At 42.3% G+C, this 16482-nt stretch overlaps 1 protein-coding gene across 1 annotated transcript in view; it reads right to left on the bottom strand.

Annotated features, from left to right (window-relative positions):
- The window catches only part of EXOC6 (exocyst complex component 6), a 236130-nt gene extending 224287 nt beyond the window's left edge, over positions 1-11843 (bottom strand). The window contains exon 1 of the mRNA XM_019796276.2: positions 11743-11843. Coding sequence (XP_019651835.2) covers positions 11743-11828 — 86 coding nt within the window. The 5' untranslated portion in view covers positions 11829-11843. The remainder of the gene's footprint in view (positions 1-11742) is intronic.
- Positions 11844-16482: the final 4639 nt, after the last annotated feature.

Genomic DNA, 16482 nt, shown 5'->3' with positions numbered 1-16482 from the left:
TTGGATGATTGTGAGGCACACACAGGCAGACTGCACATGCATACTGGGTTATTTTTCGGCCAGTGGATTTTGACTTGCAGAGATCCACTCAAAATCTCACTTCAGAACTCCTGGGAGGAGAAAGGTAAACCAGGAAGACTGGAAGGACAGGAGATACATTCTGTGTAGGAATGCATCCCTCAAAGTAGGATTTAATCTGTAAATATGCTCTCAGTCGTTAATGACTTCTACTTTGAGGCACTTGTCTGCAGACTCAACAACCAATCTTGGCAAAGCTCCTCCCTCAGAAGGAGGCTGTAGAATGCAGCTGCGCTGGTCTGGTAATTAACTGCTTGGGTTCAAATTCCAACTCATCTTTTACTAGATGTTGGGCCTCCAAAGAGCTAGTGAACTTTAAGCCTCTTCAAGTGTGAATTAGAGACAATAACAGCTCCTAGCTCACCAAGTTGTGTGGGGATTAGAGATAATATTTGCATAATGTCTAGCCCAGAGCTCAATCAACATTAGCATTAGAGACCAGGACTATAAGACATTTATTTTTAAACAAGAAGCCCAGAATTTAGCTTCCTCTTTGATAAAATACAAATAAAAACCAGACACAAAAATGTTCTTTTTTGTAATCATTAACCAAGTATCCTCCTTTTATATCAGGATTTTCTGAGTCTGAATTTCATTTTTTTGAATGCTTGATAGGTGGAAATGTCTGAAATTTGTTTCCTGCTGCAGAGGAGGAAATGGGACCATGTCCTTAGGTTAGACTCTTGGTTCCAGATCCACTTAAGTGATCCCTCTGGATCTCGGAGAAGTCAAGTGCCTCTTTGTTGTCTTTGGAGGCAGTGCTCCTCCTTTGAGGCACATATTGTGGTGGTAAACAGATTGCTGACTCTCTCTCCACTTCCTGGCACAGGGACAATGTCTGCTTTGTTGGCTGTCCAGCCCAGCTGATAGTTGTTAAGTGAATGATCCACATGCAGATACTTCAGATGTTAAGCTTGATGTAGTGAAACCATGTTTCATAAGGAAGGGTACATCTTTACAGAATGACTCTGTCCCCACTCCTGGGAACCCCAGAGCTGACTTCCTGATCTTCACCTTCTCAGGGCTTGGCTAACATCATTCAGATGTTTCCTAAGGAGTTTGAAAGTCCTACTTATGTAACTGTAGAACTGTATCAAAATGTAAAGGAGAGGCAGTCTTTACACATTGGCTTTTTGTTTTGTTTTGTTTTGTTTAAAGATTAGAGTGTGAGAACATGAGAGAGGAGAGGGGAGAGGGTCAGAGGGAGAAGCAGACTCCCCGCTAAGCGGGGAGCCTGATGCAGGAGGTGATCCTGGGACTCCAGGATCATGACCCAAGCTGAAGGCCTTCACTTAATCAACTGAGCCACCCGGGCACCCATATATTGGCTTTAATAACTAACCCTTCCTGGTGCCTTTTAGCCACTCAGTGTTTGGGGCCATCTTGACGGGGGCAGCCCTTCAACTTCTGCCTTGTTGGTGCAGTGACCTCAAGTGGCCACACTCTGTAAGTGCAAGAGGATATGAACCAAGCCTAGTCAGGCCTGGGGGATTCCTGCTGCAAAAACCACGTCCAGGAGTCTGTTGTTCCGTAAAGATCTGGACCCCATGGTGGAGAACAATAGAAGGAAATTTGAAATTGGAGCCAAATAAAGTCAGTTTTTCTGAAATATGGGCCAGTCCTCAGAGAAGTTCAAAAGTAATTAGACTCTGGTTCTGTTCATTCAACAACCGTTTTTACTGAATGCTTGCTGTGTGCCAGGCTATGTGCTAAGCTCTTAGACAGGGCTGGTTCATTGGTATGTGACCTATGTGGTTGCTCTTGGCTTAATGCTCTGCCATCTTTATCTTGTAATTCTTAATAATTTCCGAACAAAGGGGCCTGCATTTTCATTTTGCATTGGGTCTGGCAAATTATGTCGCTAGTCCTACCCTCAGAACAATGTCCTGAAAGCTCCATTGGCTCACCCATCCCAAAGCTAAACACTTTCAAGTCCATTGAGCAATTGAAGAGTAATATTATTCTGAGTTCCATTCTAGCTTTTCCTTCCTCTTCCCTCCCACTCCCGGCTTATAACATCAACTATTTTTTTCTTCTCTTTCTTCTCTTCATTGTTGGTTTTTCTGTTTATCCTGTTCAATGCACTCTCTATTCCTCACTCCTGCCCCACTTAGCTTCCCTTTTTCCTTTTGCCCTTTTTCTCTCTTCTCTCACTTGTCCTATTTTTCTTCTCTCAGCAAAATGGATTTAGAAATGTAACTAATGTAATGTAATGAAATAATAATAATAGCTGACATTTACTTCCTGGCCACTCTGCAAAACAGCATCCCTGGACCTTTGTAGCCCTCACCCTGTTTTGTTCTTCATCATAGCACTTAATACCACATTTTTAAAAATATAAAACTATTTATTGATCACCATTTACCAGTATTTACAATAGACAATATGCAGTTGGATAACACTGGGACTACTGAGTTATTGTTTTCCCTGGTTTTTACTGAACCAGTAACTCAAATAGTGAGAAGACTGAGCCTACATGTAAGGAATGAGTTGGGGTAAAGAAAAAACATCCAGGTCAAGAATTTAGATTACAGACGTTTGTTCACGCATTTATTCCTGCAAGTCCTAAATTGCCAACATCTCTAACCATCTGATTATGATTAGGTTTCCACAAAGTCTTAGACACTCCATGAATCATGACCTTTTAGTCAATATAGCATAGGGATTTCAACTTCTAGAAAAGGAATGGTTATGAGCACCTGGGTGGCTCAGTCAGTTAAGCATCGAACTCTTGATTTTGACTCAGGTCATGATTTCAGGGTCGTGGGATGGAACCCCATGTTGGGCTCCTTACTCAGCAGGGAGTCTGCTTCTCCCTCTGCCCCTCCCCCTGCTCGTGTTCTCTCTTTCTCTCTCTCTCAAATTAAAAAAAAAAAAAAAAAGACTTGTTCACTAGAAGGAACCTTTAAGTGTCCATTTAACTAGGTTTTGTTACCTAACTAAAACACACCAGGACTTGTCTAGTTTTCTCATTTGGGTGGGGAGGTTGTTGGCAGTGATAATATTTTCCTTTTAGGGATCTTGCAAATAAACTTGCATTTATCTGACTGTAGATATGGATATGGATTCTGATATGGCTGCTTTTAAATTGTCCAATTTAAATTATTTACATTATATTTAAATTGTCCCATAAATTACAAAATTTGAAAGGTTAAAGCTTCAGGAAAAATTTAAATTTAAAGTGATTTCTTTCTTAGGTTGCTGAAAATGATGGCATCCCAGAAACAGGGTTATTCACGGTTATAAAATGCTGTTTTTGTTTCGGTGAACATTAAAAAAGAAAAGAAAAGAAAACCATTTACATATATATTTTAAGTACACACACACACACACACACACACACACACCCCAAATAAACAAAAAGCGCAGAATGGTCCTCAGGCATATAGAATTTAAACGCAAATTCTGATTAACAGCTATGAAGATTTCCCCCAACATTTATTCATTTATTTTTTTAATTTAATTTATTTATTTGAGAGAGAGAGACAGCACAAGTGGGAGAAGGGACAGAGGGAGAGGAAGAGGGAGAAGCAAACTCCCTGCTGAGCACAAAGCCTGCCTCCCCGGCTGGATCCCAGGACCCCTGAGATCATGACCTGAGCCAAAGTCAGACGCTTAACTGACTGAGCCACCCAGGCGCCCCTCCCCCAACACTTGTTCTCTAATGCAGGGGAATAATATACTGTGGTCTCAAATATTCTTTTCCGATAAAGGAAGCAACTACAGAAAGCTTTTATTTCTTCAAAGTAACCAGTGCTATGGATGCAAAAGTCCCCAACGACTCCCCCAATACTACTTCAAAATAAACATATTAAACTGGGTTTCCATTAGAATGTTATTTCTTCACACTGATAAATCAAAAAACCAAGACTGAGATTATATATATGCCAAGTTAGTCTCTCTTCATAAAAAGCAATTACAGGGGTGCCTGTGTGGCCAGTCAGTTAAGCATTTGAGTCTTGATTTTGGCTCAGGCTATGATCTCAGGGTCACAGAACTGAACCCTGCATCAGGCTCCACACTCAGCAGGGAGTCTCCTTTTCTCCCTGTCCCTCTGCCCTTCTTCACTCTCTCTCTAATAAATAAATTTCTAAAAATTTTTAAAAAGCAATTACAGTTGGGGCACCCAGGTGGCTCTGCCAGTTAAGCATCCAACTCCTGATCTCAGCTCAGGTTTTGATCTCAGGGTCATGAGTTCAAGCCCCATGTTGGGCTCTACCCTGCGTATGGAGCCTACTTAAAAAAAAATTTTTTTTTTTAAGAAGCAATTACAATTTAAGGACCCTTCCTATTTTCCTCTTTTGCCAGCACCAAGTCTGCATCATCTGAACCTTTCCATTTCATGAGAGACTTGAATTCTCCTCAGCTGTCTGTGGCACCAATTATTTGTTCAGGACCAAGACCTCCGGCAAAGCCTCTTGGTTTATCAGCAACGTCTCTTTTCTTCTTTGATTTGCTATAATCAGATTCACTGTCAGGTAAAGACTGTCTTTTGGTACCACCTTTTTCTTTACCAGCTTTCCAGAATTAAGAAATGCTTCAATTAACTCTGGACAATCTCAATTTTCTTCAGGTTCCCAAGTATTGTCAGCATCTGTGAATCGCTTCCCCTTCAGGAAATACTCCACCTTCCCATTCACCACACGGCGCCCAGTGCTTTTTCCACCACAAATTCCTCAGGTTCTGCCTCTTCTGGTTTTTTACTCTTCCCATTCTCTTTCCTTTTTTTTTTTTTTTTTTTTTTTTAGAGAGGGAGGGAGGAGGGGCAGAGGGAGAGGAGAGAGAAAATCTTAAGCAGACTCCTCACCCAGTGTGGAGCCCGAAACGGGGTTCAATCTCACAACCCTGAAATCATGATCTGGGCCGAAATCAACAGCCAGATGCTTAACTGACTGAGCCACCCAGGCGCCCCTTCTTTACCATTCTTTGCAATCTAGTTTAATTGGAGGCCATTTTTTATTGCAGACTTGAGCTATTATTCACCACCCCCGAGCAGCTCCAGGTCTGTGGTGTCCCAGGCCCTCGCATGCTTCAAGCTCCAGCCACATCTGAGGGGGAGGGGCCTCAGAACTGCCACAACACCATTTTTTGTTTATTCCTAGCTCCCTTTACTAAAATACAAGCTCCCTTTGAGCAGGGACTGTCCAGGTCTTCATCTTGTTCTATCAACAGCAAAACCATCAACTGTCCTAGACCACTGGCTGCCACACTGGAGGCGCTCCATAAACATTTATTTACTGAATGAATGAACAAATGAGTGAGTGAGCATTTATTATGCATGAGGCATTACATTAAATACATTTCATGCCTAATTCATGTAATCCTTTCGGTGGCTCTATTAGTAATTGAACCTACATCCTCTGGCTCCAGAGTCCATTCATTTAACTGGTAAAGAAACAAAACCATCTCCCTGGTTAAAATATTTGGTTCCCAGATATAAAAATATTTTTTAGCTTTTCTCTTGTGTTGCACTGAAGATCAAACAGTGAATGCTACCATTTAAATGTTCAGAAGTTTGGCAATTGCACAGCTCACTCTCACTGGGGACTGCAGGCTTTCCTGAGGTGCTGCAGACAGGTGGGCCTCCGTCATGGTTGGGCCCACATTTATTCCTGGACAGTTTCTCTGGACTCCATATATATCCACAACATGTAGCACACTACACCAGTCTCAACAGAGATTAAATGAGGTAATGATATTAAACTAGTATAATATATAAGCATTAGTAAATATGGTTTTGAAAAAGGCATACCTCTCTCCCCTGAATATTACACAACCAAAATAAAATTCACATTACTCAGTATTCCCCACTTACTCAGAGTTTCAAGATTTTTTTTTTAAAAGATTTTATTTATTTGATAGAGACACAGCGAGAGAGGGAACACAAGCAGGGGGAGTGGGAGAGGGAGAAGCAGGCTTCCCACTGAGCAGGGAGCCCGATGTGGGGCTCCATCCCAGGACCCTGGGATCATGACCTGAGCTGAAGGCAGACGCTTAACAACTGAGCCACCCAGGTGCCCACAGTTTTAAGATGTTGTGAGTGCTTGTTTATTTCAACACTGTATATATTTATTAAGTTATACTGGAATATATATCCCAGATGTAAATAAGATGTAAATAATAATAATAGCTAATATTTATTGAGCATTTACAATGTGCCAGGCAGGCATTGTGCTAAGCACTTTGTATATAATAACCATTTGAGATGCGTTGTATTATAATCTCTATTTTTGGGGCACCTGGGTAGGCTCAGCCAGTTAAGTGTCTGCCTTCAGCTCAGGTCATGATCTCAGGGTCCTGGGATCGCACCCCCCTCACTCAGGCTCAGTTCTGTGCACAGTGGGCGGAGTTTGCTTCTCCCTTTCCCTGTCCCTCTGCCCCTCCCCCTGCTTGTGCTCACGAGCTCTCTGTTTCTCACATAAATGGATAAAATCTTTTTAAAAAAACTCCTTAATCACTATTTTATAGTTGCAGAAACTAAAGCCAAAATCAAACAACTAATAAAACCTGGGCCTTTGATGTTAATCAGTGTACTTAATGGGGTATGATCTAAGAGAAATCTTACATTTCTGAAGGTATATATAGCAAGAGCATTGTAAAATGTCTACAGGTGTTAACTAGTTATGTTTTTTAGTATGTCATCCCAAGATTTTATTGTATACAGTTTAGATTATCAGTTGGATTTTTTTTTAATGTTTTCTGTCCTTTCCTAAAAGCATGTTCTCTTAATTCCTAAAAACATTAAAGTGAAAGAAGTAACAATATCCTGTTTGCTCTTAAACTGGTAAAACTTCATGGTCAGCTTTTGGAAAAGAGCCCAAGAGAGTCTGTGAATACAAGTGTAAAACAATTATGTTATCATAAAACAATTACAAAAATTTCTTCTGGTACGTCATCTTGTACAATTCCCTTTTCCTCCTATTTTTCCCAGCCCTCTATAAGGCCATCTTTGGACATGTCCCCTTTCTCTACTTCCCACTAAGTGTGCAGCGCCCTCAACCTGCCCTTATCTTCCCTCAGGGTCAGCTATAGCAATAAAACATGTTGTGACTTGTGAACCCAAATGGCTTCAGACATGCTGTGACTTCAGGACCTGTTCTAAGAGGCTAACAACATACCTGCCAGACCCCAAGAGGCATAATGAGCCCAGGCAACATCCAGGTTGGAGTCAGGACCCATGGAGTAGGGCACGTCTAATGCGCAAGGCCTGGCAGCAGGAAGTTCCAGCGTGAACATGGTAAATGTTACGAACATGGCTACTGCCCTATCCGAAGTCCATGGCTGCCATCCCTAATTTATCAGAACCACTTCAATGTGAGATTCAGGCAACCACTTCCCATGCATTGAAACTGATTTGCTACTTGAGACCTAGTGCCCATCCTCGTTAAAGGAAGTCGGTTGGGCTGAACAAGGCCAGTGTTAGTACTTTCCTTTCGTGTGGCTCCAAACAGCCCTTAAGCCTACCAAGGACAGGCATGCCCCCAGCTTCAGGAGCTGCAAGGAGCTGAACATATCTAAGCCAAATGGAAGGACTGGAGTCAGAAATCGAAAGTCAGAAAATCGAAAAAGAGTGAGAAAATCCCGTGGCAATTAGCGTATGGTGGTAACACGATGAAAACACTTACGCACAGGGCAGAAGGCTTAGGGCAGCAAAACCAATTCCAGCTGCCACCTGCTGGTGAGTTTCAGCCTACCAGCAATCTCAACGCCCAAAGCAAAGCCATGCTAAGGCAACAGAGGCACTAGCCCCAGACATTTCTCGACACTTCTCCCTTTTCTCTTAAACTCACTCACCATCTGCATGGCTAATATCAAATTCTGCTTTCCTACCCTGGAATTTTATTCCCAACCCCACTGTTAGAGCTGCCTGCGATGTCTTTAATGGCTATTTCACTGGCAACACAAATCTTGGAAAAATATAGTATCTCAGCTCTCCCCAAAACTCTCTCCTTTAAACTTAATACTATAGGCAGCGGTCCCATTTCACACAAAAAATGAAAACAACCACAGGACCTCAGACTCATCTGATTCTTGTCCACTTTTCGAAAAAAAAAAAAAAAAAAAAAAGAGCCAAAGAACAGACCCAAGGTCCCACTGGGGGAGTCAGGCAGGAGACAGGCTGACTATCTGGGAGAAGCTTGCTCTGGGAGCAGCCAAGTGTGAAGTTGGAAAGAAGGGGAATGCAAGATAGGCAGAGTGAAAGAGACTATGGACTATTGACCGTCCCCAACAGCATGACTCCTGGTCTCAGCAACCCCCCACAACTCCTCAGGGAGAGGAGACCCAATCCAACGCATGAAGTGTGGGGGTGAGCGCTAGGAAGCTTGCACCCTGTGAAAGAAGAGCTGCTGAGTCACCCTCAAATGACCTACGCAGAAACCATGTCTGAGTCCTGAGTCACTGAGCCCTGGGGAGATCCCCTTGTTAGAGAAGCAAACCCCACCTGGCTCTGATCTGAACCCTGACCTTGAGCAGAGCACCTCAGACTCCCTACCTGGAAAACGAGGTGGGCAGAGGAAGGAAGCTAACAGAGTTGAAGAGTTTACGACAGGAAATGTTTGTTGAAGCAATGCCTTTCTTCTGTGACAAGTGAACAGGAGAGCTCTCTCAACTCCCAGGCGCAGGGCTTTCCCTGAGAATGTTTCCTCCTGTATTGCCAGCCCTGTCCTCTCAATGTCCTAACCCGTCCCTCACTGTCCACTCCAGGGCCCCCAGCAGGGCCTGTGCAGCCCCGCTGGCCTATCTACGTACAACTAAATCCAGTCTCCACCACCTCTGCTTTAGAGCTTGTAGCTATTCAAATACTTCCACCACCTCCTCTTCTTCCCTCAAAGGATGACTTTCTCTCTCAACTGCCTTCTTTCTTTTGCTTCACAAGGTCACCATTAATTCAGGAGCTCATACAGGTCAGTTCAACAAATATTTATCGAGCTGCTCTGCTGGTAGACTCTTCTGCTGAGGATGCAAAGGTAAAAGGAAGATGCGTTCCTGCCTTCAGGAATCTTTCCACCTGAAAATGGTTATAAAATAACAACACACATGCTTAAAGTCAGAATAAATGCCCTGGGTTCTTTGCAGGCTTCAAAGGATGAGTATTCACATGTGGCTGGGGGATCAGGAGAGGCTTCACAGAAGAAAGAGCATTTGAACCAGGCCCTGCAAGACAGGTTGCAGGGCTATGGGTGAATAATAATAATAATAATAATAATAATAATAATAATAATAATAATAATACAACCATGACACAGGAGGAAGAAAATCTCAGAACACATTATCAAACAGTAAACAGTCTAGTTCAGCCAAAATGGAAGTCCTGTCTTGATTTTCCAACCCTCATATTTGACCACGGGAGCTGATGTGTTCTGTAAGAACAGCGGAAAAGAATAGATGACATCAGAACATCAATGACATGCACACGTATGTGCAAAAAAGCATCAAATGCCAGTCTAAGAAGTCCTCATCTAATCAATGATTAAAGCAGAAGTTTAGGAAAACTAATTTTGGTTAATATTTTCCCAGATAAAGGTTTATTAAGAGCTCTGTGCCTACCCTCCAAACAACACTGGGTGTTTTAGCAGGAGCCTTTGCAAAAGAATGCTCCGACCCCTTGTTCAATAACCCAGACATGAAGCTAACAGTAGGCACTGCAGGTCCACTCTGGTGGCCACAGGGCAACACCTGGAGAAAATATCAACGTTGTCTGCCCTCTTGAAGGTGCCACTAGGAGAGTGCTGTGATAGCCAGATCTACATTGATTTCTTCTTTAGGAAGACCAGGTACAAGACCAGGAATATCTGTCCTAACAATAGAGGGTACGAAAGCTCCAAGATCCAAAGCAGCAAGTCAGGTCCAATACCACGCAAGACTAGCCAGGAAGATAGGTCCATGGCTGGATGACGTGTGTGGGTGTTAACCACCGTTGTGAGACCAGGAAAGAGGTGGAGAGGGTCAGGGGTTGAAGGCCAAGAGATCTGAGACAGCAACAGCAGCAGAGGCCACAGTAACTAACATATATCTAGGTTCCCCTCACCCTTTTGTTCCCCTTTAGACTTCTTTTTTTTTTTTTTTTTTAAGATTTTATTTATTTACTTGACAGAGATAGAGGACAGCCAGCGAGAGAGGGAACAAGCAGAGGGAGTGGGAGAGGAAGAAGCAGGCTCATAGCAGAGGAGCCTGACGTGGGGCTCGATCCCACAACACCGGGATCACGCCCTGAGCCGCTGTGCCACCCAGGCGCCCCTCCCCTTTAGACTTCTGATCTAGCCACCAGGCAAATACATAAGTTTTAGAAGGAGCTGGTACAGTATAGTTTGTTCCATATGGAAAAAAATTATTCAGTTTCCCATTAGTTAAAAAGCTCTGGTTTCGGGGCACCTGGGTGGCTCAGTCGTTAAGCATCTGTCTTCGGCTCAGGTCATGATCCCAGGGTCCTGGGATCAAGCCCTGTATCCGGCTCCCTGCTCAGCAGGAAGCCTGTTTCTCCCTCCCCCACTCCCCCTGCTGGTGTTCCCTCTCTGACTGTGTCTCTCTCTGTCCAATAAATAAATAAAATCTAAAAAAAAAAAAAAAAAAAAAAAAGCTATGGTTTCTTCTACCTATTAAAATAGGGTAGAAATTACCTTCCCTTCTTCATGGGATGTACATGAATGCTTGGATAAAATGAAAGTGTAAGGAAAAATTGTATAGATTTGTAATTATTTTACAACTGCACCTACATCATATTGATAATCCAAGAATCAACCAATAAATATCAATGTCTTCCCATGCCCCCAACACTACACTAGGCCCTTGGAAGAGATTCAACATATATTTAATGCAAAATCAAATTTAAATATTTGGGAGAAATTTACTCAGATTTAAACTGTAGTGTATTTCAAAACAACAGGGTCCTGGCCCTTTCTGAGGGTGCAGAGACAACACCTCCCCCCAAAAAATCCTTTTATTTAATCAACAAATATTAGTCAACAAATATTTATTGACTGTCGCTATCAAATTCAGTGATTGCCTTTCCCACACTGATAGGTGTCAGTTACAGGCAGGCAGTCAGAAAGAACTGAATTTTTAAAGCTGCCCTTTTAACATAAAGATACATGGTCTTTCATTTTAATCCTGTTCTTGAAATGTGCAAATTAATCCCCATATTACCAAAGAAGCTATTTTTAAATGTTACATGGAAAGTAAAAAAAAAAAAAAAATACGTATCTGAGAAGACACCATATACCCCAGTAGCAACAATGCAAATAAAGATTTTACTTTTTTTTTCCTAAAACTCACATCTACCCAAATAGAAATTGGTTTCACTGATATGTCTCATTGTTCTCAATGTTTTTCACTAAGCGATATTTTAGAGAAAACCGCTGAAATCTTATATAAATGAGATGGGATATCTATTCAGAGAGGGCAAGAGGCCCCTTTTGATCTCTTGAAAGTAATTTCTATTTTTTAAACCTTGTGGTGATGAATCAGGAAACAAATATAATGCAAAAAAGAGTTGACTGTTTATTATAATTTCTCTGAAGAAAAGAGGTAGAGATTAGGTATATACAGAATTGTAATCATTTTTCAAAAATTATTTTTTATTCTGTTACAGAGAAAAGCATAAAAAGAAGTGAATACGACTGCCTTATCACCACTAAGGGAAGAAAAAATATAAAGGAGACCTACCTTAAAGTTGCTTCAATGGGCAGCTCAAAAGACTGAATCTCAGCCAGGACGTTCTCATAATTTTGATCTGGGTCTTCTTCCAACATTGCTTCGCATGCCCCTAGTTTTCCAGCTGCATACATCAGATTTTTGAGTGCAAAACAGTTGTAATTTATAAAAGAAATGTGATTTTTGTTTTAATTATTATAAGCGTTCTGTGTTCTCCCAGAGTAGCAGCAAAAACTGAGCTCACAGTCTGACTTCATGCTATCAAAATCTTTGCTTCCAAGAATGTGGCACAGCTGTTGCTGTCCTGTCTCTACTTATAACATTTTACTTATTATTAACCTTGACACAGTTCAGAAAGTTCCTGCCTGATGTCTGCCATGTTTATTTTGTTTCTCAGAGATAGTAACTGCCAACTTTGGTAGGAATTAGAATCATTACACTATACAAAATTATTAAATACAATTGACTTGTCAGGGCACATATTTTAATATTACTTTTGCTAAATACAAGCCATGCTCCTAGTTATTCCTGCAACTATACCATTGCCCACAAAACCCCAGCAGGTAGCTTGTCCAGGAAAAATATAACACCTTATAGGATATGATTTTGAGGCCACCGGGTTAGTTCCCTGGTTCCCCATGTCCTTCACTTTTCCACACACTTCTTCATGTGTGTTGTCCATTTACAGAGCCATTCCTTCTTCTGTCCCCTACTCAAATACAAATGCTCCTGAAAGCAGTTAGCTTCTAATCCTTGTTAGTAACTTGGGCCTCACTGTGCATGAGTTTGCCAGATCCTTCCTGCAGAACAGTTTTGATGGGGAGAGAGAAAACATGAAGATGCCAGGATGTGAAGGGGACCGGTTGCCACTGAGAGGAAGAAAGAGTGCAGGAAATAAAGGCCCAAACTAACAAGGGAAAATGTGGCCCACAGCCAGCCCGAAGAAAGCCTAAAAAAATTAAATGGGCACATGATTCCCATTACCATTTGCATTAGATCTTCCTTAAGTCCAAGTTTAACCTCATGCTTTCTTGCCCATTATAGAGGGATGGCTATTTAAAGGGATGGTATTTAAAGGGATGGCTAGACATTCCTCCATATGAATCTATTTTTTTTTAAGTTTTTATCAGATTTTTAAATTTTACTCTGTAAAAAAACTGAAGTTATTTCTCCTAAAGATGTAGTGTTCATATAACCACAAGGCCTATGTCATAAACTGCACCAGTTTTTCACTTCTCCCTACATCCATACCCTTGCCAGTACCTCACTGACGGCCCCGTGTTCCCACTTGACCGATGACTGTGGGCTTAGCCTGTGACTTCCACTGGCCAACCATACACGAGCTGAAGGGACAGTGTATGAGCTCTGAACCTAGGCTTGTGAGGCCTCGCTTATTTCTATTTGTCCTCGTGTACCTCTGCCATCCCCTGGGAACACCACCCTGCCTAGTCTGCTGGTCCAAGGATGATAAGAGATGCATGAAGCGGGTCATCCCCACTGATTCACGAAACAGCAGGGAGAGGCGTATATTCCCATCCAGCTGCAGCAGCTTGAAGCATAGCCTCCCACCCAAACCTGGGTTAGGTCAACCATATGCCACTGACCCAGAGACACAGGAGCAATAACAAATGGTGGCTATTTTCAGCCACTGAATGATGGGTTATGCAGCAATAGCAGATCAGTGCAGTGTTCTTCACTCCAGCCCCACCAATAGCTTCAGCTCTCAACACCCCTGTTCGTCCACTGCAGGATGGTTTAATGCAATAGGATACACCTAACACCATTTCCCTCCAGAGGAAGTGATGATGCCCTCCTCCGTGACTCCACACAAACCAGTCATCTTCGATCTTGTGTTAATGTCATTTGTGTGGAAGGTTAAATTTATACCAAATTATCAGATTATTTAAGAACAGAATGTCTCTTTGATTCGTACTTGTATCCCACATAACACTTAACACATTGTCCTATATACTGTAGGTGCTCAAGAATGTTTATTGAATGAATGATAGCAAAAGCTAATAGCAAAGAGTTACCTCTGCCTCGTTAGGAAATGTTGGTCCAAATTATCAAACCAAATTTATCAGAATCTGAGAATATATAAATATATACATAAATATGAGAAATCACTCTGGGGGGTGCCTGGGGGGGGCTCAGTCTGTTAAGCGTCCTCTTGATTTCAGCTCAGGTCATGATCTCAGGGTTGTGAGATCGAGCCCCAAATCAGGCTCCGTGCTGGGTATGGAGTCTGCTTAAGAGTCTCTCTCTTCCTCTCCCTCTGCCCCTACCCCCTTCTATCTCCCTCTCCAAAAAAAAGAAAAAAAGAAAAAAGAAAAGAAAAGAAAAAAGAAAGAAAGAAATCACTCTGGTCATAAGAGAATGTTGGTCATCACTATACTATGCTGTAGAGAACAATTCATAAGTAATGCCACTCTACCCATGAACATATATCTCTGATGATCCATCCAGCCCTAAACATCATGCAGTTAAAAAAAAAATTGATTCTTTTCCCCACATACCCCAAATTTTTGTTTTTAAAATTTTATTTTTTTTAAAGATTTTATTCATTTATTTGACAGAGAGAGAGAGCCCAAGCAGGGGGAGCAGCAGAGGGAAAGGGAGAAGCAAGCTCTCCACTGAGCAGGGAGCCCGATGCGGGGTTCGATCCCAGGACTCTGGGATCGTGACCTGAGCCAAAGGCAGATGCTCAACTGACTGAGCCATCCAGGCACCCCTATTTTTAAATTTTTCAAATTTACAGAAAAGTTAAAGAAGAACACACCGAACAGCCATATACCCTTCACCTGATTCACCCACTGCTAACATTCTGCCACATTTGCTTTCTCTTTCTGTTTTTTCAAGGGGATTTTATAACGTAGGCAAATGCTTTTAATATATATTGTGAGAGGGGGCGCCTGGGTGGCTCCATCGGTTGAGCATCTGCCTTCAGCTCAGGTCAGGATCGCAGAATCCTGGGATCCAGCTCCGTGGGCTCCCTGCTCAGCGGGGAGCCTGCTTCTTCCTCTGCCTGCCCCTCCCCTTGCTTGTGCTTTCTCTGTCAAATAAAGAAAATTTTAAAAAATCCTTGAAACAATAATAATATATACTGTGAGAAAACGGTTTTCCTTTAGAGTATTTTTCAAAGAGTAATAGTATAGTAGAATACTACAGAGTAGCATAATTAATAAATCACAATAGCTTTGACTTATTGTCACTGCATGACCCTGTTCCTACTACACAGCACCGTCACCGTCTTCCTGTACAGCTCCTCCCCCACAAGATTCCAGGTCTTTCAACCTGTTGACCTGGCTGCCTCCCTCTGCTCCTCAGCTCTCCCTACCCCTCCTCTACTTCCACCCCACTCTCTTCTGCTCCTCCCACTTCTGTTAAGTGAATTTTCCCTCTGCCTCTTACTTTCTTCTAAGCTGTGTAAGACCCAGGCAACAACTTCCTGTTTCCACTGGCTAACCAGCATCTTCCTTTTATTCAAAACTTTCCTTGAGTGCCATTTCCTGCCGGAAGTCCACACAGATTGAATGAACAGGAGACCATCTCCTCCCGAAAGTAACAGTTAAGAAAAACAACCTCCCCTATCCCATAGTGCTGACAACAAATTCACCAAATAAGGAAAAGAAAAGGAGGAAATGGAAACATTTTAAACAGATATATTCCACGATGCCCATAAAAGAGACTGGTGTGTGTGTGACTGGAATGTTCCTGGTCTCCACCCTTAACCTCTCCTCCCAGCTGCAGCTCAAACTGTTTGGACTATTTCCTAGGATCAAGCCTGACCACGGACAGGAGCCTTTAAGTGGCCCCGGGCCAGTGGTTCTTGTTCCTTTGTAGTCCCAAGGCAATGCCTGGAGGCCTGGAGTTTTATTTTGTTTTTGTTTTTAAGAGAGAGGGAGAGAGGTGAGGGGGTTGGGGGAGGGACAGAGAGAATCTTAAGCAGGCTCCATGCCTAGGGCAGAGCCCAACGCAGGGCTCAGTCTCACAACCCTGAGATCATGACCTGAGCCGAAATCAGGAGTCACACACTTAACCGACTGAGCCACGCAGGTGCCCCTGGAGACATTTTTTAATGCCAGAACTGGAGGTAGGTAGAAGCCAGAGATGCTGATAATAGAGTACACAGCACAGTCCCCCAACAACAAGGACTTACCCATCCCAAAATGCCAATAGTGCTAAGGTTGGAAAATCCTGCCCTGAGCTGATCATCAGGCTATGTGTGGTGTTGCCCTGTCACTGAGGCACCTGACTGGGCTTCTTTCTTCCTCTGAGAATGAGTATCTATCTTACTAGTCTGCTAGGAACACTAGTCCCTCTAGAACTAACAACCAACCTTTAAAAAACAAAAGCTTATTATTCAAGTAAAACTTTTTGAATAAAACTTTTTTAATACAAATTTTTTAAAGTGGTCTTTTTAATTTAATTTTATTTTGAATAAAAATTATTTTATTTATCTATTTTATTTATTTTTTAATAAAAAATTTTGGAAAAAAAAAAAAACCCAGGGGCACCTGGGTGGCTCAGTTGGTTGAGCGTCTGACTCTTGATTTCAACTCAGGTCATGATCTTAGTATCTCAGGATCGCAAGATCAAGCCCCACATTGGGCTCCACGCTCATCAGGAAGTCGGCTTGAGAGTCTCTCTCTCCCTCCACTCCTCCCAGGACTCGTGCACTTGCGCCCTCTCTCTCATCTTTAAAAAGCAAAAAAACTCAGTCTTTTTGAGGTTAGCAGAGATTGGGTCCTT

Source organism: Ailuropoda melanoleuca, chromosome 6 (genome assembly GCF_002007445.2).
Source record: "Ailuropoda melanoleuca isolate Jingjing chromosome 6, ASM200744v2, whole genome shotgun sequence".
Classification (NCBI taxonomy): Eukaryota; Metazoa; Chordata; class Mammalia; order Carnivora; family Ursidae; genus Ailuropoda; species Ailuropoda melanoleuca.
This window is presented reverse-complemented; position numbering and strand designations above follow the sequence as displayed.